Consider the following 25,621-nt stretch of genomic DNA (forward strand, 5'->3'; position numbering starts at 1 on the left):
GCAGGCAGGAGGGAGCCCGGCCCGTGCCGGTTCGGCGCTGTGAGAGAGCCCCCCGCTGCCGGCTGGGGGGGGGAGGGGCAGCCGGCTGCCAGAGGGTCACGGGCCATGGCACTGCTGCATGAGGGTGGGGGATGGGGACAGAGTGACTCAGGGTCCCGGTGAAGCAGCTGCAGCCCCGCGGGGAGGGGCAAGGGCTGCTTTGGGGGCTCCCAGGCGGGGAAGGGCCTGGGCTCGGCTGGAGCCTCACGCCCGGGCCCGGGCTAACCACAGCGCAGCGCAGCCTCCCTCCCTGCCCAGCCCATTGTGACGCCTCGCTGCGGCTGCTGATTGGGCAGAGGCACCTGTCAGTCTCCTCCCCTACCCCTCCCCCCCACCCGCCGGGCCGGCCGGGCGGTGGCCGCAGGAAGTGTCTCACGCAGGACAGGGTAGGTGCGGTGCCTGCGTCCCCCTCGGACCGGCCCAGCGCGCGGGGAGGGAGGGGGGCGAGCTCGCAGAAAAGGCGGGCGAAGCGAGGCCCTCGCGAAGGGAGGCTGAGAGCAGCTTGGCGGCTGCCGCCTCCCCGCTGGGGTAGGGGCTGTTCCTGAGCGAGCGCTCCCTGCCCCCCCCCCCCCCCCCGCCGCCGCGCGTTCGAACCGCCCCCCGCCTGCTGCACGCGCTCCACGGGAGTCCCCCCCTAACGGCCGCAGGCCAACGGCCCTCCGCGCGCTGCGGGTCAGGGTGCAAATCTTCTCGTCGCTCTCTGCACGTGGGGGGAAGGGGAGGTTGCCCCGTCACCTCCTCCCCCCTGCTCCCAGTGCTGGGGAATGGATGCTCCTTAAAAAGTGGGGGGGGGGGCCGGCACCCAAAATGCGACTCTGCATCGCCCCTCCCCCCCACAGACCACCCGTCCCCCTTCTTTGCTCCCCTCTTTCTGTCACGCAGCCCCCTATCTTGTCGCTTGGTGTCCCCGCGGGTGAGAACCTGAAAGTGAAACTGCGTGTAAAATGAGCGATTCTAATGGGCTAGTTCAAGGATTCTCAAACTCTTTTTTTTTTATAAAAGAAGTATGTGTGTTTAACTGTCTTTCGAGTGATGTTTTATCCTTTTGAAAGACGATTTGGTTTTAATTTCTCCCCCCGCCCCCCATCCGTTCTTTCTCATCTGAAAATGAGGAGAGCTGCACTCTGCAGACACCCCAGAAAGTGCTTCATGGTGCAGAGACCACATATACTGGATTTTCATTGTACAAACTTTAGGAAATGCAAAAAGAAATGAAAAGCTTAAAAAGTAAACTTTTTCCCATTCTTTGTTTTCATGGGAGTTTGGACTGGATTTCAGATGGAACTCCTGAGTTCTAGTTCCATTTTAGGGTTTGTCTGTACTTCAAAGTTAATGGCAATTAAGGTAGGGTGTTAATTAAAAGTGCAGTAAGCTGTTCCCAACCAACTCCATGTGTGTACACTCTTATTCCGGAACAAGCATGCCTTGTTCCTGTTTAGCATTACCTCCAGTGACACTCTTGTTCTGGAATAAGGGTACATCTACACTGGCAAAGTTACAGCGCTGGTGGGAAACCGTTGTGTGTTCACACTGTCAGCTGCCTGTGCAATAGCATGTTCACACTTGCGGCACTTGCAGCGGTATTTGGAGCGGTGCACTCTGGGCAGCTGTCCCACAGAGCACCTCATTCTTTTCTGCTGCTTACACTTGTGGGAAGGCGGAGGGGGTTATGAGGCATCCTGAGTCCTGTCCCAATGACCTGTGATGCATTGCTTTGCATCCCAGCAATTCCTGTGCTTCCGTCCGCATTTGTCACTGTCTTTCAACGATTTGTGTACTGCGCGCCCTGCCTCTTCTGGCTGCAGGAATGGATCCCGAACTGTTGACCATTATGCTGCTCGCTTTGACCAACCCATCACGAGTGGCAGCAGAGTTATTCTTTAAACTACGAAGGCAAGATGAGTGTGACATTGATCTCGCCACGCGTAGTAGCTACAACACAAGATTGCTTGTGGCATTCATGGAGGTGTTGACCGCAGTGAAATGCTACTTTTGGGCTCGGGAAACAAGCACAGAGTGGTGGGATCACATCGTCATGCACATCTGGGATGATGAACAGTGGCTGCAGAACTTTCGGATGAGGAAAGCCACATTCATGGGACTGTGTGATGAGCTTGCCCCAGCCCTGTGGCGCAAGGACACGAGAATGAGAGCTCCCCTGCCATTGGAGAGGTGCATGGCGATTGCACTGTGGAAGCTGGCTACTCCAGACTGCTACTGATCGGTCGCTAATCAGTTCGGAGTAGGAAAGTCTACCGTCAGACTCGTGTTGACAGAAGTGTGCAGGGCCATTAATTGCATCCTGCTTCGAAAGACTCTGACTCTGGGCAACGTGTGTGACATTGTGGATGGCTTTGCATATATGGGCTTCCCTAACTGCTGAGGGGTGATAGATGGCACGCATATTCCAATTCTGGCACCAGACCACCTAGCCACTGAGCACATTAAGTACAAGGGGTATTTCTCACTGGTTCTCCAGGTGCTTGTGGATCACCATGGGCATTTCACAGACATTAACGCAGGCTGGTTCGGAAAGGTGCACGACACATGTATCTTTTGGAGCACTGGCCTGTTCAGGAAGCTGCAAGCAGGGACTTTCTTCCTAGACCAGAAGATCACTGTTGGGGAAGTTGAAATGCCCATTGTGATCCTGGGAGACCCCGCCTACCCCTTAATGCCGTGGCTTATGAAGCCATACACGGGGCAACTTGACAGCAGCAAGGTTCAACAACAGGCTGAGCAAGTGCAGAATGACTGTGGAGTGTGCTTTTGGCCGTTTAAAAGCCCGCTGGCGCTGCCTCTATGGGAAGCTGGACCTGGCCGATGACAATATTCCTGTGCTTATAGCTGCATGCTGTATGCTCCATAATATTTGTGAAGGAAAGGGTGAAAGCTTCACTCAGGGCTGGACCACAGAGGCTCAGTGCCTGGAGGCTGAGTTTGAACTGCCAGAGACAGGACTATTAGAGGGGCACAGCATGGGGCCATAAGGATCAGGGATGCCTTGAGGCAACAATCTGAAGCTGAAAGCCACTAATATTTGTTGCTGTGCTCGGGAGTGCAGTGCTTGTAATGCTAGGAGGTGGTTGGTGCACATGATGCAATAAGTGGGTTTAACATAATTGTATGTTGCTTTGCAGTGCTCTTTTTGCTTTCAATTAATAGAATAAAGATTACTTTCAAACCAACGCAATTCTTTTATTAAAAAACAACAACTGGAGGAGAGAGTCAAACAAAAAGACCCATCAGCAGTGAGAGGGATAAGGGAAGGTCCCAGGAGGAGGAGGGGTCCCAGGATGGCTAAAGATTTGTATATGTCCAGGGATCATATCTATCCTTCTCCTTTGGAGTACAGTGCAGCGGGTACTGTACTTCAGCAGGGCCAAACTGGAGAGGGATGGGTGTTGAGTGCAGTGGGTAGTGGAAGTCCACAGTGCTGGACTGTGAGGAGGGAGGAGTGGAATGCCGCGGGTATAGACTGGAACCAGGAGGTTGATAAGAGTGTGTTGGCACTGTCTGGGGGGCACATGGGAAAGAGTTTTGCCACAGCGGCTGCAGGGGAGGGCGGGCACGGAGCTGCTTGGTTTGAAGAGCTAGTATCTCCTGGAGCATGTCTGCTTGGCACTCCATAACCTTTAAGAGCCGCTCCGTGGCTTCATTCTGGCATCTTGCGTTCTCCTTTCGGTCCCTCTTCTCGCTGTCCCACCACTCCTTCAATTCCTGTTTCTCGGCAGCGGAGTGCATCATAACATCATGCAGAAAGTCCTCCTTAGTTCTTCTTGGCTGCTTTCTAATTCTGCGTAGCCATTCAGGTGCTGATAACAAAGAGGGAGGCTGGGCTCCCAAGGTCATCTCTGTGAAGTTTAATGCAACATTGTACAGAAGCAGTATTGTTTGCAACACAGAGAACACTGATTCAGTGATTTAAAGCACAGCCAGTACTCTCACACCTGTCACTAACTGGTTGACCCCAGGCAAGGACACATGAGCCACAAGACCCCCAAAATGGTGAGTAGCCACAGGGGCAGGGTAAATTACTCTACTCGGACCTTACTGTACACTTGGCACGTGGCTCTTGGGGAGAGCCAGCACTGTAGGGGGGGCCTGATAATCACTCCTGTCCCCACACTTTCCACAGAATGTGATTATTATGGAAGATATCTCACTGCTGAAGGTGAGCAGGAATCAAGGGAGGATCTTCTCCAAGCCTGCAGCTTCCGCCCAGGCCCCTATGCAGCTTGCCTGTGTGCAGCAGTGGTCTCCCCCAGGCCCCCGTGATGGCACAGTGGCGCGGGAAAGTTACCGTTAATGGGGCAAGAAACAAAGCAGCTCTGCGGAAAAGCCTGTGGCAACAGATTGCCCAGTATCTCCATGAGAGTTTCCTGGAGATATCTGAGGGAGATTCTTGGGAAATGAGGGAGTCAATCAACAGCCTGTTCCGCTGTTTAGACTAGGCATGCGGTGGGAGACAAGCCTGCTTTCTGCAACCCTCCTGCCCCCAACAACTCACTTCAGCGATTCACAAAATCAGATCCATTTACCAGGTGCCTCCTCTCCTGTTTGCTCTTTGCCAAGCTCTGACAGCTTGTGACTGGCTAGCCTCCCCCAGGGTAGAAAAGAGCTCCTGGCTGCATGCATCTCTGGTCTCCGAGTCATCCTTTGCCTCTGGGTCCCCCTCCCCCTCCACATCCTTGTCCCAAATTTCCTCCTCCTGGCTTGGTCCACTCTCGACTGGCACACGAGCCACTGAAGTATCCACAGTGGTCTTCAAAGTGGAGGTGGGGTCGCCATTGAGTATCGCGTCCAGGTCTTTATAGAACTGGCAGCTCATGGGCGCAGCACCGGAACGGTGGTTTGCCTTCTGCGCCTTGTGGTAGGCGTTCCACAGCTTCTTCACTTTGTCCCCTTTCTGTCATGCATCATGAAATCTGTCCATAGGTGGTATAATTCCTATGGATGGCGCGCAGCTGGGACTGGACAGCCTCCCTCTCCCCCTCGCAAATGCTGATGAGGTTCAGCAGCTCATCATTGCTCCAAGCGGGGGATCGCCTGGTGCATGGAGCAGGCATGGCCACCTGGAAAGATGCACTCAGACCACTGCACGCATTACTGAGCAAACAGGAAGGGGACTTCCAAATTTCCAAAGGAATATATGGGGTGGGGATGACGGTTGGTCACCTGAGGACAGGACAGTAGAGTTCAAACCTGTGATCAGAGAGGTGAGAACAGGCATTGTGGGACACCTCCCGGAGACCAATCGCAGTGCTGTAATCGCCACGGTGTCTATACTAGCACCGCAGTGCAATAGCCCCGTCTCAGAAAGCTCTATGCCTCTTGTTGGGGTGCTTTTTTTAAAGTGCTACAGCTGTGCAGTTTCTGTGCACTTAGTGGCTTGGCATTGTTTACACCTTGGGAGTTACAGTGCAGAAAGGTGCTTTACTGTGCAGAAACTTGCCAGTGTAGACAGGGTCTTAGTTTCTTCATCTGTCAAATGGCTGTAATAATACTTTACTCCTGGGGCATTCTGCGCCAAAAAATTAAAAACTCTGCGCACGATATTTTAAAATTCAAAATTTTGCAGATTTTATTTGTCAGAATAACACTACATAATCATAAAAAGAAAAGGAGGACTTGTGGCACCTTAGAGACTAACCAATTTATTTGAGCATAAGCTTTCGTGAGCTACAGCTCACTTCATCGGATGCTGAAGCTCATGAAAGCTTATGCTCAAATAAATTGGTTAGTCTCTAAGGTGCCACAAGTACTCCTTTTCTTTTTGCGAATACAGACTAACACGGCTGTTACTCTGAAACTACATAATTATGCCAGTTTCAATTATTTTGGTAATTTATTTCAAAATACCTGTCAGCGAGTATATCTGTAACAGTAAAGATGCACACAAAAATTCCCCCAGGAGTAGAGAGAGTAGAGTAGAAACCCCTATGACAACCCAGTTCCTGTTTCTCCTACCCCTTCCCCTTAGAGCCCAGTCGGGAGGCCAGACACCCACAACTCCTCCCATCCCAGAGCCCAGCCGCGGCCCCCCCGCCCAGCCGATATACCCGAACCCCTTTCCCCCACCAGAGCCCAGCCGTTGCCCCCCCTCCCCCCTTGCCCAGACACCCTTCTCGCTCCAGACCCCAGGGAACCAGAGGAGGAAACAGCCTGATGCTCACTCAGTCCCAGGCTTGCATGGAGTTTCCTGCTCTGCCCTCTCCTTCCCTCAGCGCGTGCTGGGAACTGCAGCTGCCAGGAACCCTGAAGCTCCCTCCTTCTACCCCGGCAGTGTCTTCTATGTGCAAGATGGGCTCTGCCTGGCCCATGAGCCCTTCGTGGTGGCTAGCAGTACTGCAGCCCATTTCTGTGGGGGGAAGGAAATTCTGCGTGCACAACGTTGATTTCTGCAAAATTCTGCATTGCGCAGTGCTGCAGAATTCTCCCAGGAGTAATGCTTGCTTCCCTCCTTGAGATGTTGAGGATGGGTTAAAAGTTTTGAAAACAAAGTACTATATAAAAGCTAATTATTAATAATCTAGGATGTTATTAGGCACACAGGTATATAGTATTCTATACATCTATGGTGATACATAAGCAACTAAGGAAATGTTGTTTAAAAATTAATTTTAACTTTAAGTGAAGCTCCATAGTTGAAGTCCCATAAATATCATTGTCATAGGAAAGTTTGAGACTTGCTGTTTGCAGCGTTCTATGTACCTTCCATGCTCAAATTATGTTAGAAAAATGGGCTGCAGATTACAGCAGATGAGCTCCTGCATCATTGAAGGTCTGAACTCTGGAGCAGGGTTAAATTCAGACTGAAGTCAGAGAAGGTCTCCAGAGTAGACCCTTTATAGACATATCTTGCTTTACTTATGCTGTGTTCATTTGCAAATTATTCTTCATTGCTTATTTATTCTTCATATTTATACTCATGTTCTGGAGAAGCAGAAAAATTGTGTTGTCCATTATGAGGCTCTTATTGTAGAAAAATGCCACCTGCTGGCATTTTTATCAGGTCTACTCATGTTAATTGTTGCATTATCCCTCTGGCCTGGAAGGTCAAGTTCAAACAAAAGTCATGTTTCAGAGCCAGTTCTGGGTATCAGGAATGCACTCTGTAATAAAGAAGATAATATGCATTGGCAGCAGATTGCTTTGCATTTCAGCCAGCAGGTCTTCTAAAAAAACCTATTAGATTTGCAAGGGCAAGGAGGCAACAGGTTCCCTGATTTCACTATTTTGCCCATAATGTTAGTATTAAAAATAGAATCTGATTTGTGTGGATAGTTATTGAAATGCTGAGAGAAGTTTTGTGAGAGCTTTCAGATTTCCTGTGTGAGCTTTCAGATTTCCCAAGTGAGCCAAACATCCCCAATTTGGTGCTCAACTTTTTGAATGTTGAAAAATTTAAATACCTTTTTTTGCATGTGTACACTGTATATACATATTTCCATCACCACCAAATTACTTGAGTTCTGACAAGTTTTACTAGGGTTACTGACACACTTTGTTTTGAAATTGCAAATCTGCATAGTTACACATTTTTCTAATATCTCAGGATGGGAAAGGTACAGACTACATCTCCCACTTAAGTCCTAGGAAAGAGAGAATTTTTGTATTTCATGTTGCCCTTTTGACTAAAGAATTTTTTTAAAAGGAAAAAATGATTTATCCATATGTATCTTCTTAAGAATTGAATGTTGTAGTCATCTGGAAATCTAGCAGGCATTCTTTCAATGAGAGGGTGACCTCTTAGCAAACCAGAACAGAGAGGAAACATTGATCCTTCTTAGTGGCAGGCAGATCAAATTAATAAATTGGGTAAAGTTATTGTTATTTTAAGTCATACTGTGTCTGTAACTCTGACACTTTTGTCTCTAAAGGAATAATTTTGTTTGGATACTGAGTTGTTTGCTATTTCCCTTAACATGTCCGCTATAGCACGATATCAATAATATTACTTCTCGCTGAAATTTTTGAGTAATATTGGGATCAGGGAGAAAATATCAGGTAGCATTCTTATTTTCTCTTGTTTTTAGAACTCTCTTTAAAAATTAATAAATAACCTTTGAGAAGGTAGTTTTCTGTGAAGAAAATGACTGGCTGTGGCCAATAGCTAAATGCTTTGCTTCTAGCCTTCTTGGTGAAAAGATTGCTTAATTTTCATGAACTTCTAGCATTCTAAAGAAAATGTGACCTGTTTAGAACTTGAGTACTTATTTTCTATTTGACAATTATTGAAAGTGTAAATATGATCAGAATGATTACTTTATCTATACATAATTGTGAAATCCCATAGAGTATTTGAGTTTATTTCCTAAATATTCCCCAATATCTTTTCTCTGTGAAAGTAAATATGAAACTAATAAGTCTAGTCAGTTTCACGGATGATATTTACAGTTCTTGTCAGTTTCACAGTGCCCATCAGGTCAATTTCTCTCCTGCTGTTTGGGCAGGATGTGAGGTGCAGTGGAAGCAGGCACTGGAATATTTATGAGGAGGGATTAAGGAAGAGTGGGTGAGGAAGAGACTTGTGATAACCCAGCTCTTGTAGTAACCAGTTGATTGGGAAAAGAGTAAAGGAGCAGACACCTGTACAGCCAAGAGGCTCTGGCCTTGGGGTCCGGATGAAGATGAATCTCCTTCTCCCTTCCAGGCATCAGATGGGTATAGGAGGGGCTTCACATTTATCAGGCACTAAACCCATTAACAAGAGGGGGAGCAGGTTCTGGTACCAAAATCTTGGTAAGAATCTCAGTACTCTACTTCTCAGTGGCTTGGGGGTAATTGCTGTGCTCCTTACCAGAACAGTAATCATGGAGCTTTCTAGTGGGTTCATCTTTAGTACCAACCTATGGCAGGTAGACTTACTCCTCTGACAAGCAGGTGTCTGGTAAATTTTCATGCCCTGACTAATAATAACTGCTGTTACTGCTCTGGAAAAGAGAAAAATATTCATATGCAAACCAATTCCATTAAACCCATTTAAGGTAATCTCAGTATCAAAATGAATTTAGAAGTCTTCCATTTGGGAAAACCTAACATTTTTATAAGGCATTAACATTACTGGAGAGATGTTGGATCATGCACTACAAACCTTTGCTGAAGTTTAATTTAAGTAACAATTGTATTATTTCCTAGCTTTCAGATTTAAGCAGGTGAGAGATTATAGCAGGAAGATCAGTATTATATGTGCAAAATGCCACTGGCAAAGACATTCTTGCATCATAAATATGAATAATTCATATCACCCACCTAAAATCTATAAATGTATTAACATATAAATGGAAACCATACAAACCTCAAAGAAAATTAAGCAAATCTGGCAGGGAGAGAAGAGTATAGATTTCACTTTATCTATTGGAGTATGGGCAAAACTCTCCAGGGAATTATTGACAGCCACATAACTCTGCCTTTAACCTTTATGTACGGTGTTGCAAACGGTTGTGTGGATCCTACAATTGGTATATTTTCATGCTCTTTCTTTTTTGTTGAATGATACTTATTCTGTTAAGTTCTTGTGTGCGATTTCTGGGCAAATATAGTACAAAGGTTTATATCACTAAATATATTGCAGTCTCTATGTATTGCCTCACTATGCTATTGTTTGTTTCTCAAGCACAACCACTCAGTGATGCTTTGAGTTGTCTGAGGGTTTGTCCTACCCATTCATGCCATAATTCTTAGTCCTCCCCTAAAGATGATCTGGTTGAAAAGTGAATGTATGTGTGTTACTAATGTTGCAGTCCTTTCCCTACATGCCTGATGGATCAGCCTAAAGTTCTTTCTTCCTTTCTGTATTTGTGCAGTAGCACAATATATTCTTAATTTTAGCACATACCATGCTGCTAGTTGGAATGTGTTGCAAATTGTATGAATTTACACTGCAGGTTTTGCAAAGTATTTATACAGAAATCGTACTGTTTCCCAGTATTTCAGAGATTAATGAGCTTCATCACAAAGATCCAGTAATAGTTAGGCAATGGTACCTTACACACCACTCTCACCTCAAGGAGAGTGGCTAGTGTCTCAGTAATCAAAGTAACTGAGAAAGAACTCAGATATGTACGTATTCAAACCCTGCCGTTTTACTAATGTCATCCAGTCATGATTGTGACCCATTCTCTTGGGGAACTGTAGTATAGAAAAATATGGACAGTCCTTGTGATGGAAAAGCTTTCACACCAAGTATGTACACAAGAAAAGTGCCAAAAATGGATAGGTGTCTAGAAATTTTGTCACCCTTTCTAGTGTACTCAGGAGGGAGGCTTCCCATCAGCAGGCCAGAATCTTTAGCCAGGATCTTTGAATATTAACTGGAGCCTGAATAAGTAACATATGGTATAGTTTGTTACCGGTTTATTGTAACTTTGCCTTAATAAAATGTTTTTTAAAATGTTGCATGTTTCTGCATGTGCCATTGTGTTGTAATTAATGGCTGCAATACCATACACAAAGGAACCTGTAGTTCAGGGGTAGGCAACCTATGGCACGCGTGCCAAAGGCGGCACGCAAGCTGATTTTCAATGCCTCTCACACTGCCCAGGTCCTGGCCACCGGTCCAGGGAGCTCTGCATATTCATTTAATTTTAAATGAAGCTTCTTAAACATTTTTAAAACCTTATGTACTTTACATACAACAATAGTTTAGTTATATATTATAGATTTATAGAAAGAGACCTTCTAAAAACATTAAAATGTATTACTGGCATGCAAAACCTTAAATTAGAGTGAATAAATGAAGACTCGGCACACCACTTCTGAAAGGTTGCCGACCCCTGCTGTAGTTCATGGAGAAAGTGGTAATGAGATGATCAGAGGTGGACCAGACCTTCTGAGAAGGAGGTCAGTGGAGGAGGGAGAAGGAAACAGGAGCCACAGGGAGTTGAAAGGAAATGAAGAAATTACAGGAGGAACAAACAGCAACTTAAAGGTGGGGTGGAGAAGGAAGCACAGTAGGAGCCAGCATAGAGTTGTGATAGAGGGAGGGAAGCACAGAGGGAACTAGTGGAAGAGTTGGAAGGAATGTGAGCCTTTTGGAATCCATTAGGTAAGAGCTGGATCTTGGACTCGTATCCATTACTGCTGTTTAAAAAAAAATTTTTTTTGAATTGTGCCATACATTCATTTGGAAGTTATGGTTGACTACCCAACTGTTCAAGGACTGCTTTAGTGGTTTAAGATGTCACCATAACCATTGATTAAATCATAGCGCTAGATTCAGAATTGCTTGTTTCTTCTATAAATATCTAAACTACAAGAAGTGCCCTTTATTCATGTGTAGGCTGATACTGAGTATTTGATTTCATTTTCCTTTGACCTTCAGTGGGGCATTTTTCTTGATAACAATGGAATTTAAAAACTTCCACAGCAGTCTTTCCTGTACTTTGATTAAGATAGTTAATTGTTAATCATAATAGTTAAACAATATGTGTAGATTGTCATGTTTAGATTAGGGAAATGATTAACTACAATATTAAAACAGAATTAGACATCAGGAATGCTTGCTGTGAATTGCTAATATGCTTTGTAAATCTTGTAAATATTTGAACCCTTAACACCAAAAAACCCCCCAAAAACTAAAACCAGGTATACAAGCCTGTACAATATCAAATATAAGGAATGTGCAAATGGAGGATATGTTATAAAGATTAAAATGTAATAGACTATGAACAATAATATAGTAGTTCAGAAACTTTTATAGTTACTGGTCAGCCAATAAAACATTTGAGGCCCAATTATTTCACTTCTATTTACAGTTATTTATAGCTTTTTCTTTAATTACCCCTGCTTTAGCCTTCAGACTTTTAAGATTCTGCAGTGATGCACCTACCTCCTTGGTCTAGAAGGACTAGATAAGACACCCTTCACATTTTATTAACACTGTTCCTTAGCTGAATCAACAAGTTTATTCCCTTCTCTCTGTGGTGTGAGTACACTACTCCCCAAACATCCTTAGTCCCTGAATACAACTAGTATCAGGAATCTAACTTAATAGATGATCTGATGTAAAGACCAATTATTATGCATTTATTATGCATTTATGCAGAACTTCTTAAATCTCCTTGTATCTGTGATATTTCTCTTTTTATCTAGAAGAGTATTTGTAGTGGCTGAAAGATGGTTGTGCCTTTGAAGTTAAACTCTCAGGTTAAAAATCATATTTAGTTTTTACCACTTATGTTGTTTTATTTGCTTTTTTATTTTTGCATTTCTGTCAGCTTGGATGATGAAAATAGAGTATTCCATTTCTAATCACTTTTAAGTTCTCATGTGCTAGCACAACCCTTCATTGTTTGCGTTGTAGGTTTTAGATTTTTTTTTTTTAATTGTGGATATATTGCTGTTAGACTTAGTTTGTAAAAGCTTGTTCTTACAAAACAAAAACGTTAGCCCAAATTTGATTTGAGAAAAAATGCTTTTTTAAATGGATGTTGTCTTTAACAAAAGTGTAAATATTAATTTTTTTAAAGGAAAAAAATCATGAAATTTCTAAATTGTCTGGCTGTTTTGTTAAATTATTTAGGATTCAACAGTTAATGAAAAATTCATGCAAGAGTACAGATAAAGAAGAAAAATCTAACCATTAGAGAAATGGCAGGATTCCTAGACAATTTCCGATGGCCAGAGTGTGAGTGTATTGACTGGAGTGAAAGAAGAAATGCAGTTGCTTCAGTGGTTGCAGGTGTACTGGTAAGTATTCAAACTACACAAATGAATCCAGATTTGTCATCTTGTTTAATGTGGCATTAATACTTCATTAATCTTTGAAAATAAAATGTTCCTAAATCAAATTTTGTTAAATTGCAGTGCTAACTGCAAAAACAACGAGGAGTCCTTGTGGCACCTTAGAAACTAACAAATTTATTTGGGCATAAGCTTTCCTGGGCTAGAACCCACTTTATCAGATGCATGGAGGGGAAAATATAGGAGCAGGTATGAATACATGAAAAGATGGCAGTTGCCTTACCAAGTGTGAGGTCAGTCTAACGAGACAATTCAATTAACAGCAGGATACTAAGGAAGGAAAAATAACTTTTGCAGTGGCAATGAGAGTGGCCCATTTCAAACAGTTGACAAGAAGGTGTGAGTAACAGTAGGGGGAAATTAGTATGGGGGAAATTAGGTTTAGGTTTTGTAATGATCCAACCACTCCCAGTCTTTATTCAGGCCTAATTTGATGGTGTCCAGTTTGCAAATTAATTCCAGTTCTGCAGTTTCAGGTTGGAGTCTGGTTTTGAAGTTTTTTGGTTGAAGAATTGAAACTTTTAGGTCTGTTATTGAGTGACCAGGGAGATTGAAGTGTTCTCCTACTGGTTTTTGAATGTTATAACTCCTGATGTCAGATTTATGTCCATTTATTCTTTTGCATAGAGACTGTCTGGTTTGGCCAATTGTTTTTGCTGATATAGACTAACACAGCTATCACTCTGAAACCCAATGCTAACTGCATTCTTAAACCAATATATTTCTTCACATTTCGCAAATTTGTTTAGGAAAACCTTTGCAGTTCACCTGGATGTATACACTATGTTTGAATTTGATGTTCCAATACTACTACTACTTTTTCCGGTATTGTTTTTCTTTTAAAAAGTGTTAAATTGTTGGAAGGTATGTATTCACTTCCAAAGACCTTCATGGCCCTATCCCCATCCTACCTATCAACTCTCATGTAGTATTGAAAGGTAGACTCCTGCCTCTGATCAGCCTGTGATGCCAGCTGCCATCACCTACTTGTTGACTTTTCAAACAAGAACCTTCATGCTTTCTCCCATGTTGCCCCTTACACTTGGGAGAAGCTCCCGATAAACATCTGCAAAAGTAACTCATTATCCTCCTCCAAATCTGTCCATAAAACTCTCCTTTGCTGTGAGGCCTACAAAATACTTGACAACAGCTAGACAGTTTGTGTGCTGAGACCACAGCCTATCATGCTAACCAGTATTGTTTCCTCGTACTCCCCCTGTGGTCGGTCTGTCTGACCAGTATTGTTTCCTCGTACTCCCCCTGTGGTCGGTCTGTCTGTCTCCGTCGGTTGTCTCTTGTCTTATACTTAGCATCATAAGCTTGTTGGAGCAAGGCCTTGTTTTTTGTTCTGTGTTAGTACATCATCTAGTATAAGAGGGTCCTGGTCCATGACTAGGACTTCTACATGATATATATGTGTGTGTCTGGCATAACAAGGTATATTATAGCACTTACATTTTACCTGGCTAAATCATGCATATATTGGGAACATATGTTCAGGTTTTTAAGGCAATGTGGGTAATGTAGCCATACCTTTTTTTTTTTTTTTTTTAATTTTAATAGAAGATTTATGGCTAAATCCCAAACACTGCTTTGAAAATGTCAGCAGTAAGCTTTTTTTCAGCTTCACTGGATTACAGAACATACATGTTAGCAAACTTTTTTAAGAGTGTATTTGTGAAAAGAAGAAATTAAGTTAGCAATATGCACAAAGTGTTAGACAAAGAATACATGCTGAGAGTTTATCTTCACACCCCTCCCGCTTCAAATACTGTGTGATGGTCTTATTGTTTCTCTAGTTTTTCACAGGCTGGTGGATAATGATAGATGCTGCAGTAGTTTATCCTAAACCAGAACAAATGAACCATGCATTCCACACCTGTGGAGTGTTTTCCACATTAGCTTTTTTCATGTAAGTATGCTAATAATAATTCTGTATTTAAAAAGGTCCTTACTTCCTGTAAATGCATAGATGTATAATTTTACAGAGTGGAAAATTTAACCAGCATTCTATATTTTCCAAATTTGAACCACCAGCATCATTACTTTTAGCTAATCCACCGGTACCTCCTTCGCATATCACACAAAAGAAGGCAACGTTCTTGGTCTCTGCTTCCTTTTCTCTTGGGTACTTATGTGGTTATTTGTTTCTTCTCTCTGCTTCCTTTAAGTTTTATCTTTAAAAATTATATATATCTTGGCTTACTATAAGGCATCATCTTTTCCTTTTATAACAAGTACCCATATTCCTGGAGAAAAACCTCTGCTATATTATGCAATAATACTAACATGAAGTTAGGCCAGATTCATCCATGGTGTAACTAACTACTCCTACAGCTCTTTCTCTGGGTCTAAAACTTATTCTGATGACCACTTCTTTTTTTCAGGGTTGCATCAGAGATGAATTTAGACCATTAGTAGTAGTGGGTAGTTGAGTGCTTCATGCTGTTGTCTTCATCACAGTCATCCCACAAACCTATTTGGGGTGTCTTTAACTTTAAAAAAAATGCATTTAACTTAAGCCAGGAATATATTACAGATATTTCAATTATTTTTAAAAAAAGGACACTTAAACAAGGCTCAGATGCTTGTTGCCTATGTTATATAGTCATATAAATAGGAAGAAAACAAAGAAAGAAGAAGTGGGACCGCTAAAAACTGAGGATGGAGTGGAGGTCAAGGATAATCTAGGCATGGCCCAATATCTAAACAAATACTTTGCCTCAGTCTTTAATAAGACTAAAGAGGATCTTAGGGATAATGGTAGCATGATAAATGGGAATGAGGATATGGAGGTAGACATCACCATATCTGAGGTAGAAGCGAAACTCAAACAGCTTAATGGGACTAAATCGGGGGGCCCAGATAATCTTCATCCAAGAATATTAAAAGAATTGGCACAAGAAATTGCAAGCCCATTAGCAAGAATTTTTAATGAATCTGTAAACTCAGGGGTTGTACCGTATGATTGGAGAATTGCTAACATAGTTCCTATTTTTAAGAAAGGGAAAAAAAGTGATCCAAGTAATTATAGGCCTGTTAGTTTGACATCTGTAGTATGCAAGATCTTGGAAAAAATTTTGAAGGAGAAGGTAGTTAAGGACATTGAAGTCAATGGTAAATGGGACAAAATACAACATGGTTTTACAAAAGGTAGATCGTGCCAAACCAACCTGATCTCCTTCTTTGAGAAAGTAACAGATTTTTTAGATAAAGGAAACGCAGTGGATCTAATTTACTTAGATTTTAGTAAGGCGTTTGATACGGTGCCACATGGGGAATTATTAGTTAAATTGGATAAGATGGGCATCAATAGGAAAATTGAAAGGTGGATAGGGAATTGGTTAAAGGGGAGACTACAACGGGTCCTACTGAAAGGTGAACTGTCAAGTTGGAGGGAGGTTACCAGTGGAGTTCCTCAGGGATCGGTTTTGGGACCAATCTTATTTAATCTTTTTATTACTGACCTGGGCACAAAAAGTGGGAGTGTGCTAATAAAGTTTGCAGATGATACAAAGCTGGGAGGTATTGCTAATTTAGAGAAGGACAGGGATACCCTACAGGAGGATCTGGATGACCTTGTAAACTGGAGTAATAGGAATAGGATGAAATTTAATAGTGAGAAGTGTAAGGTCATGCATTTAGGGATTAATAACAAGAATTTTAGTTATAAGCTAGGGACGCATCAACTAGAAGTAACGGAGGAGGAAAAGGACCTTGGAGTATTGGTTGATCATAGGATGACTATGAGCCGCCAATGTGATATGGCTGTGAAAAAAGCTAATGTCGTCTTGGGATGCATCAGGAGAGGTATTTCCAGTAGGGATAAGGAGGTTTTAGTACCGTTATATAAGGCACTGGTGAGACCTCACCTGGAGTACTGTGTGCAGTTCTGGTCTCCCATGTTTAAGAAGGATGAATTCAAACTGGAACAGGTACAGAGAAGGGCTACTAGGATGATCCGAGGAATGGAAAACTTGTCTTATGAAAGGAGACTCAGGGAGCTTGGCTTGTTTAGCCTAACTAAAAGAAGGTTGAGGGGAGATATGATTGCTCTCTATAAATATATCAGAGGGATAAATATCAGAGAGGGAGAGGAATTATTTAAACTCAGTACCAATGTGGACACAAGAACAAATGGATATAAACTGGCCACTAGGCAGAGGAGTGAAGTTTTGGAATAGCCTTCCGAGGGAAGTAGTGGGGGCAAAAGATCTATCTTGCTTTAAGATTAAACTCGATAAGTTTATGGAGGAGATGGTATGATGGGATAACATGGTTTTGGTAATTAAATATTCATGGTAAATAGGCCCAATGGCCTGTGATGGGTTTTAGATGGGGTAAGATCCAAGTTACCCGGGAAAGAATTTTCTGTAGTATCTGGCTGATGAATCTTGCCCATATGCTCAGGGTTTAGCTGATCGCCATATTTGGGGTCGGGAAGGAATTTTCCTCCAGGGCAGATTGGAAGGCCCTGGAGGTTTTTCGCCTTCCTCTGTAGCATGGGGCACGGGTCACTTGCTGGAGGATTCTCTGCTCCTTGAGGTCTTTAAACTACAATTTGAGGACTTCAATAGCACAGATATAGGTGTGAGGTTTTTTTGTAGGAGTGGTGGGTGAAATTCTGTGGCCTGCGTTGTGCAGGAGGTCAGACTAGATGATCATAATGGTCCCTTCTGACCTAAATATCTATGAATCTATGAAACAGACCTTGCACCTGAGAGGATACCATGGACTTCACTGAAGCTCTGTATGGGTGTAGAAATCTGCCCTTGTGGATCCAGTTGCAAGATCTGATCTAAACAAAGAGTTTACGAACTGTGTGACTGGATGGGAACGACCTGCCTAGTAACTTTCTCTGAATATTTTTCACATCTTTTAAAAACGTTAATTTTGTTTTTAACCATCATCATTTTGAAATGGCTTTTGTAGTAAAGCTTTAGACTTATGAACTTATGTATTTGAGTTTGTTTTTTGTCCCAGGATAAATGCTGTATCAAATGCACAGGTGAGAGGAGATAGCTACAGTGATGGATGTCTAGGAAGAACAGGTAAATGGTTTATTTAATCAGCATTAAAAGAGCTAAATGAAAACAACTATCGTTTGTAATGCATTTCATTATAACCTCATAGAATTTACAAAAATGTTCCTTGCTCATTAACCTCTGAAAAATATTTGTTTGGCCATTTTTGAGTCTTAGAACATGAATTCTGGATTTCCTACTAAAGATGGAATTCAAGAAGTATATATAGCTTGAGTAACTAGCATTTATCTGTGCATCCTGCATGAGCACGGAGGAAGTGAAATCCCTATTCACAACCTGAGATGGGTTGCGGAGGCTGCAGTACAGCCACTCTGCATCTTATGCCAGCCTGTGGGTTGGAAAAGTGGCTGCTGCCCCTCCATGCTGTCTACAGGGGGAGTTTCTGTGGATCCAATGGCCCTCTCTCCTGTTCCACGCCAAACACTTCCATTAGTGCTAGGCTATTTCAGGCCAGCAGAAAGTCCATCTAATTGGCCTTGGAGAGTGTAGAAACTCCCTCGCCTGGTCATTGTGTATCATCTGTTTGCTCAGGGCTTCTACATGGAGGTAGGGCTGCTATGGGACTCCTGTGTACAGGTTTTAATTTCACTTTGTACACGTCTATTCATTTTTTTATTTACACAGGGCAAGATTTTTTAAAATAAATCCAGCCCCCCCAAACCTTCTATCACTTGCCCATGTACCCACTGACTATTAATATTGGCTTGGAATGACCCATATATCTGTGCATGGAGGAGATCCTTTGCATATAGCTATTCCTTCTCCCACTTCCACAAGGTACTGTTCTCCCCGCTTCAGAACTTCCAGAGGCTGTTCTGTGTCTGGAGTTCCCATGAGGTGGAGATTGAGTGGGCACGGGACTGTGGCCAGAGGGCTTCACATGATCTCCCTGGAAAAGATAGCATATCTTAGGCGTTCTGCTATCTTTTCTGTTGGAATTCCCCTCCCATCCCAGGAGTTCCATGGTCTGCAGTGGCCGAGAGGAGTCTCTGGCAACATAGCTCCACTTGGAGATGCACCACTAGGAAATGAGGAATGCTGTTGGAGCCAGAGCCATTGTGAAGGCATGGGGCCTGTCCACAGATGGCCCTAGACTCCTGTGAATACCTGGGGGGATCCCCCAGATTTGGTGACAGACCATGAGGCCTATTACATCAGGAGAGGCAAATCCTGCCTTACTTCTCCCTGGTGGGATGCTGTGGTAGAAACTCTGCAAGGGTATCCTGGTGGAGATTTTTCCCCCCAGAGCCTCCTCCCATGGGCAGGATGGGATGATTTGAGCCACTCTGTTTTACGATACATTATCTCCTACTGATCCGAAGATTATTTTTAATGCTTTTAATATATTTCTTGCAGGTGCTCGCATCTGGCTCTTTATTGGTTTCATGTTGATGTTCGGTTCACTTATTGCTTCAATGTGGATCCTTTTTGGAGCATATGTTACACAAAGTAAGGCTCCTTCCTTATTACTTTTTAACGGAGGGGAGGGGACATTCACAAAGTGGCAGCAAAAGAAAGTCTACACATACAGTGCAAAGTGACCTGCTCCAGTTTGTACTGTTGACCTCAGTGGCAAATTCTATCTATCTCCATTACACATGTACCTCTTGTGTTGATGTTGTTATTGAGAGTTTTGCAAGTTCAGAGAATAGAGATCTGGTGAGTAAAGTAAGGAGCCATAGTGCTGCTCAGATTAAATGAAACTGTAAATGAAATTCTCAACTCTTTACTGTACTGATTTTAGTGACTTATTTTGAAGAAGAAGCTATATATACATGTACTGCTGGGCAGTCTATAGTCTTAATGCTTGAACTTCAGTCTCTGTCTACTAACATAAAACTCCCTATCACTGGAACTTCGAATGTCCTTTAAGCATACAAAACCAGTATTTACTTTTCAAGTATTCTAATGAAGCCTCCATTTCTAAGGGTTTTATGAAACTCTATTAACCAATTCCTTTTTAACTAATACACTTATGGTCATTACTCAGGTGCACTGACTAACACTTATGTTTTGCATCTGAATAAAACTTTCTCTGTCAGCTAGGAGGGAAACCCAGAACAGAACAAATCATGGAATCCTTTGTGGTTCTAACTGCAGACTTTTATAAGAATTTGAACTTTTCCATTTATTTGTGGGGACCTTATTTTGTTCTTTTCTGACATAGTCATCCATGTAACATATTGCATTGCAATGGCTATGTTCTAATTTACAATCACTTGTGTAAATACTAGAAGTGAACAGTGACAGTTGCTGTCTACCTTTGGTACTTATGTGGCTTCATTACCATAGCATCTGAGTGCTTCACTGTTTTTAATGTATTCATCCTCACAACACCCCTGTGAGATAGGGCAAGTGCTGTCTTTCACTGTCCATTCCCCTTCACAGCAATGTATGCTTGGTTTGTGTCAAGATGGTGACTCTATGAATAAAGTCTCAAATACACTTTTCCAATATGAAGCTAGTGCTAAACTTAATATATCTTGCACTTTTATTTTGTAGACACGAATGTGTACCCAGGATTAGCTGTGTTTTTTCAGAACGCATTGATATTTTTTAGGTAAGTTATTTTTCTTTTACGCCTAAGTATTTCAAACCATTGCTGGCATCTGTCTTATTCTACCCACAGTCATGTTATGAAGCAGGTAAACTGCCAAACTGAAGTCCATTTCTGTTTTACTCATTAAACACGTTTCTCTCATAGGAGTACAAAGCGTGTTTGTTTTCATACAATTAAATGCTGTTAGTAAACAAATGTTAAAGGCAGAAGCTAAAGTTTTTAAAAAAGCCTAAAGTTGGGCTCCCACCTCTATATTTAAGCAGTACAATAAGTGGCCTGAGTTTCAAGAAGGTTGAGCACCCAGCCACTCCTGTTGACCTTAGTGTAGGCTACTGCTCTGTCAGCATCCACAACCAATGTTTACCCTGGCCCATCCCTCACCCTATGGCCCATCCTCACCCCTTCCATACTTGAAAAATGAAATGTGGAGGTCTTTCCTAGTTTTTTATAAACCTGGTCTCTTCACATTCTAGCTGGTGAAACCCTTCTGACACCTTTGTTAATGAAAACATCTCTAAAATGGGATTTACATGCCAAATCCTCCTATTCTCAAATATGCAGGTTATAAAAGTCAGTATGAGGTCTCATTTCTCTCTTCTTCAACAGGGTCTTGCAAACCTAGGGTTGGCCCAGCTGTAACTGATTACTGAATCTGGGCCATTCAAGTCCTGAATCCTCTTTCCAACCCCGGTCAATACCAGAAGCTTCAGATGAAGGTGTGAGAACCCCACAATAGGCAGATGTGGGGATAATCTGACCCCCTCCTCCCCATTAGATCTCATCCTGGTCTCGAATAGATAGTTGGTCTTAAGCCCTGAAGCATGGGTTTTAATATCTCTTCCAAAAGTGCATCATTAATTATGATAACTCTGAATAGTCTTGTTATCAGTATGTCCTAGTTCCTTTTTGAATCTTGCTAATTTCTTGGCCTCAATGAGTTCCATAGTCTAATAAAATACTTTTTCACAGAGTATATAATCACTTTTGAATTTCTCACCTTTTTAATTTCAGTAAAGGCCCCCTTGTACTTGTGTTATGCCACAGTGAAAACAGATGTTCCTGATCTATCCTCTCCTGACCATAGTCATCTTTTTTCTAGGGTCAACAGTCCTAGTCTTTTCATTCTCTCATCATAAGAGGTTTTTTCCAGGTTCTTGATCATTTTCATTGCCTCTTTCTGAACCTCTCTAATTCTGCAGTAACCTTTCTGAGATAGGATGACCAGTGCCACACCACTGACATTATGTAAATATATAATAGTGATTGCTGTATTATTCTCCATCCATTTATTTATACAGCCTAATATCATGTTTGTTTTTTTTGACTGCAGCGGCTCATTGAGCTGTCTACAGTGACACTCAGGTCCCTTTCCTGAGTTAATAGTTAATTTAGAGCCCTATCAAAAATATGAGTAGTTCCATTTTTTCCATTGTGTATTGCTTTGCATTTGTCAACACTGAATTTCATTCATCGTCATATTGCCCATTCATCTGGCTTGTTTAGGTCTTTCTGAAGTTCCTCACAGTCTTCTCTGGTCCTGACTAACCTAAGTAACTTTGTGTCATCTTCCTCACTGCTCACCCCTCTTTCCAGGTCATTGTTAAATGTTGAATAACATGGGACCTAGTACAGAACTTTCAGGCATCCGCTAGCTACTTTTTGTCATGTGGAAAAGTCACCATTTATTCCTACTCTGTTTTCTCTGTCCTAGCCGGGCTTGCGTCATGACAATGCTTGTTGGCCTCTTGCTCCATGAACATTTAGCTTTTTTTTTAGTAGCCTCTTGTGCAGAGACCTTGTAAAAGCATATTTGGACACCTAAATAAATTGTCAGCCATTTCTCCTTTATGGTTTATCTGTTGATGTGTTCAGAGAATGCTAAGAGATTGGAGAAGCACTATTTTCCTTTGCGGAAACTGCTGGGTAGACCCTATCATATCATGATCTTTCACATATCTTGTTCTATTTTTAATTTTCAAGCAGTTTGCCAGCTACACCTGTGAGATCTACTGCTCTAAAGTTCTGTGGATCACCCCTGGAACTTTTTCAAAAAATTGGTACATTTACTACTCTCCAATCCTCAGAACTGTGGCTGTTTTTAAAAAGAGATTGTATAGAGTTACTCAGCCACTTCATACTTAAACTCCACCAGAACTCTTGGATGTATAGCCTCCGAGTCTGGTGAGTTATTGCTTAAGCCAGATTTCATTTTTTTCAAGTATGCATAGGGGATTAAATATATGTAAAAGTAGATTTTCAAATTAAAGATGTTAAAGTGGACTGAGCTAAGATTAGAAGAGGGAGCCTAACTGTACTGTAGCTAAAGAATTAATATTTTACACTTAGTTTCTTTCATCCCAAATTATAAGTGCAAAACTTGAGTTTAAAGTATCTTCTGTTCCTATGTCAAGTGACCTTTTTCCACATTACATGTAAACTTCTCTTTTCTTACAGTACTCTGATCTACAAATTTGGAAGAACAGAAGAGTTATGGGGATAATATAATCAAAGTTAGCATTAATTCAATGCCCTTTATATTGTATTCAGTATCTAGACATCTTTGTTCTGTTTGTTTTTACATTTTGCCAAATACTTAGCTATTGCATTAAATATTTTTGTTAATGTTCTTTTGCTTTCTCTAAATTGAATGATGAGATTTTCAAAAATGGTTTGACAGTTTTCTGTAATTAGTTCCCTTTTTTCATAAAGAGATTTGTGAATATGTACATTATATAGCTGTGTATGTATATATCTTAAAGCAAATGTTAAATTTTTATTTCTGAAGCTTTTATTTCTTCTCTCATACATGAACTTGCAACACTATGTAGGATCTGATCCTTCAACCCCTCACACATGAGAGACAAACTTCAACTGAACTACTCAAGCAAGTAAGAGTTTGCAGGATCAAGCCCACACTGTATCAAATCAACTATTACTTTTATGCACTGATGGGCAGTAGCTGATTTTACAAGCTGTGCAGCAATGCCAAGTTGGATACCTCAAAGTAGAAGTGAGCCCTTCAAAAAGTGTCTCAGCTAAACTTCTGGATAGCTAAGAGGAAAAAATCTTGATTAGATCCTGGGCTAAGAGGGAAATTTTAAGAAGAATTTTATATAAAGGTTTGAAAAAAGTCAAATTCAGAATAGCTTTTGAACTATTTTTAAAAGGTGAAGACTTTTTAACAAAGTCCTATAATAAAGGGACAATTTGACCAGTTTTATTTTCAGTCCTGTCATTATTATAGCACAAATACAATTTACTGAGATGATTCTTGTAAAATTCAACACTCATGTCTAGTGTTCAGTAACTTATTACTATTAGCTACATTTACCATTACTTTCAAGAAAAACCTAAATTCATTTGAAACTATGTATTTGTCATACTCAAATATGAAAGGCATTAAAACATTTTAAAGTTATATTAATGCAGCTTTTCTTCAGGGATAATTTTGCTGATGAAATATATGTGGAAGGATGACTTTTCCTCATTTTTATGAATTTTTTTTTCATGTATATTTCTTCAATCTAATGAGTACAGACTTAGGAAAGAATTGCATTGAAATGGTTCCATTATTATTGGAGTCTAGTGTGTTCTAACTGGAGAAGACAAAAAGGAAGATTTTGATGTTTATATTGGATGATCTTGTACATGTTTGAGTTTTGATTACACATTTTACATCCTTCTCTTATCAGTTCTACCTGTATCTAAGGCATTTAGCATAAAGTGAAGTGAGATTACCTTGCCTCACACTCAGCTTTTATATACCATAAGCTTGCTCCACAAACAGCATTAACATAACTTTGACAGTGTGAAAAATATTCCACATGTATGGCAACTAATTTTCCTGTTAATTTGATTTCTTCTCATTCCACTCCTTTCTGGGGATCTTTCTAGTGGGCATAATATGAAGCAAACACCATAGCTGAGAGTTGTCCCATTGCCTTGACTGTTACTTCTGACCTGATTTGTCCACCAAACTGTGCAAGTTCATTCTGAATCAGTTACATTTGATGATGATAAACTGTGTGAATTGTACATAGCTTATATTTGCTCAATTATAACTTCACTGAAATACAATAAAGGCTTCCTGAGACTAATCTCTTGTTTGTACAGATCTTACATAAAAATTGCCAAACACCACTATACATTATTTAAAAATTTCAGTATCCTGTTTCATGACTGAGAAGTAAGTATGGTAGAGTGACTTTGCAGAAGTCAGCCAATATTAAAACAAGTTATTTTCCAGACCTCTTGGCTTCAAGCTTATCAGACCAAGTGGTGGTAACATGCCAGAACTGAAGCTTTCCATGAACCTGTGGCTATAGATGGTGATTTTCTTGCAAAGTGAAAACATCTAGCCTATTAATGCTTTTGTAGGGTATCCTTTTAAGTTCTCAATTATATATCATCTGCCAGGACAGTGTGGTTAGCTCCACTTGTGTGTTCAAAGTGGCATTCTATGTCCATCCTAGCTCGGGGGCACAGAAGCGAATGTTGCCCTGATCCTGCTGAAGCTCAGGTTCCCACCTGGGGACAGTGCTGTCTTGAATACAGCTGTGGCTGCTGTTACAGCAAATGGAGCTTAGAAGAAAGAGCATCAGCAATAGAGAGGCCCCAACCAATAGCCAGGAGCAGCACTGCTGTGGTAGTATCAAGATGAATACATCCCTCCTTTACATACCATCCTCACGAGGGCTTTTAGCCTCATAATTCTAAGCATTATAAGACTGGTTTATTTATTTAAAATGTCACTGGATTCGCTTGTTGGGTTTTTTTAAGATTGATGAAGAAAGGTAAATAGTGGTATCCCCCAGGAGTCTGCACTGGCTGGGATGAGTGTTGAACAACATATTCATAAAGGATCTGGAAAAGGGTAGATACTGAAGTGGCAAAATTTGCAGGTGATCCCAATTACTCAAAGATAGTTAGTGCAAAGTATACTGGGAAGAGTTAGAAAGGGATCTCACTAAACTAGGTGACTGGGCAACAAAAGGGCAGATGAAATTCAATATTGATAAATGCAAAGTAATCTACATTGGAAGTCATAATCTTAACTACAGGACACACAAAAATGCTGGGGTCTAAATTAGCTGTTACCACTCAAGAAAGATCTTGGAGTTACACTAGTTTAAACCTGCAAGTGTTTGTACTAGTTTAAACCTGCACCCTGCCCCATGCTGCAGAAGGTGAAAACACCCCGAGTCTCTCTGAGCCAAGGGAAAATTCCTTC

The 25,621-nt window shown here is 41.6% G+C and overlaps 1 protein-coding gene across 2 annotated transcripts; it reads left to right on the forward strand.

Annotated features, from left to right (window-relative positions):
• On the forward strand, positions 1 to 24,488 carry TMEM50B (transmembrane protein 50B). 2 transcript variants are annotated; one of them, XM_007063588.4, is made up of 7 exons: positions 1 to 425; positions 12,566 to 12,732; positions 14,586 to 14,698; positions 17,770 to 17,837; positions 19,188 to 19,280; positions 20,334 to 20,391; positions 22,846 to 24,488. In XM_007063588.4, exons 2-7 carry the CDS (start codon positions 12,634 to 12,636, stop codon positions 22,889 to 22,891), a joined length of 477 nt encoding a protein of 158 aa, XP_007063650.1. In that variant the 5' UTR covers positions 1 to 425; positions 12,566 to 12,633; the 3' UTR covers positions 22,892 to 24,488. The 2 variants fall into 2 exon arrangements, with proteins under 2 accessions (XP_007063650.1, XP_043378963.1); XM_043523028.1 differs by having other exon boundaries at positions 419 to 567.
• Positions 24,489 to 25,621: the final 1,133 nt, after the last annotated feature.

Source organism: Chelonia mydas, chromosome 1 (genome assembly GCF_015237465.2).
Source record: "Chelonia mydas isolate rCheMyd1 chromosome 1, rCheMyd1.pri.v2, whole genome shotgun sequence".
Taxonomy (NCBI): Eukaryota; Metazoa; Chordata; order Testudines; family Cheloniidae; genus Chelonia; species Chelonia mydas.

Bases quoted from the DNA above. Each gene is read 5' to 3' on its own strand.
- TMEM50B (XM_007063588.4), top strand. From the start codon at position 12,634: ATGGCAGGATTCCTAGACAATTTCCGATGGCCAGAGTGTGAGTGTATT. The intron at 12,733-14,585 runs GTAAGTATTCAA...TTGTTTCTCTAG, and splicing joins CAGTGGTTGCAGGTGTACTG to TTTTTCACAGGCTGGTGGAT. The intron at 20,392-22,845 runs GTAAGTTATTTT...CTTTTCTTACAG, and splicing joins AACGCATTGATATTTTTTAG to TACTCTGATCTACAAATTTG.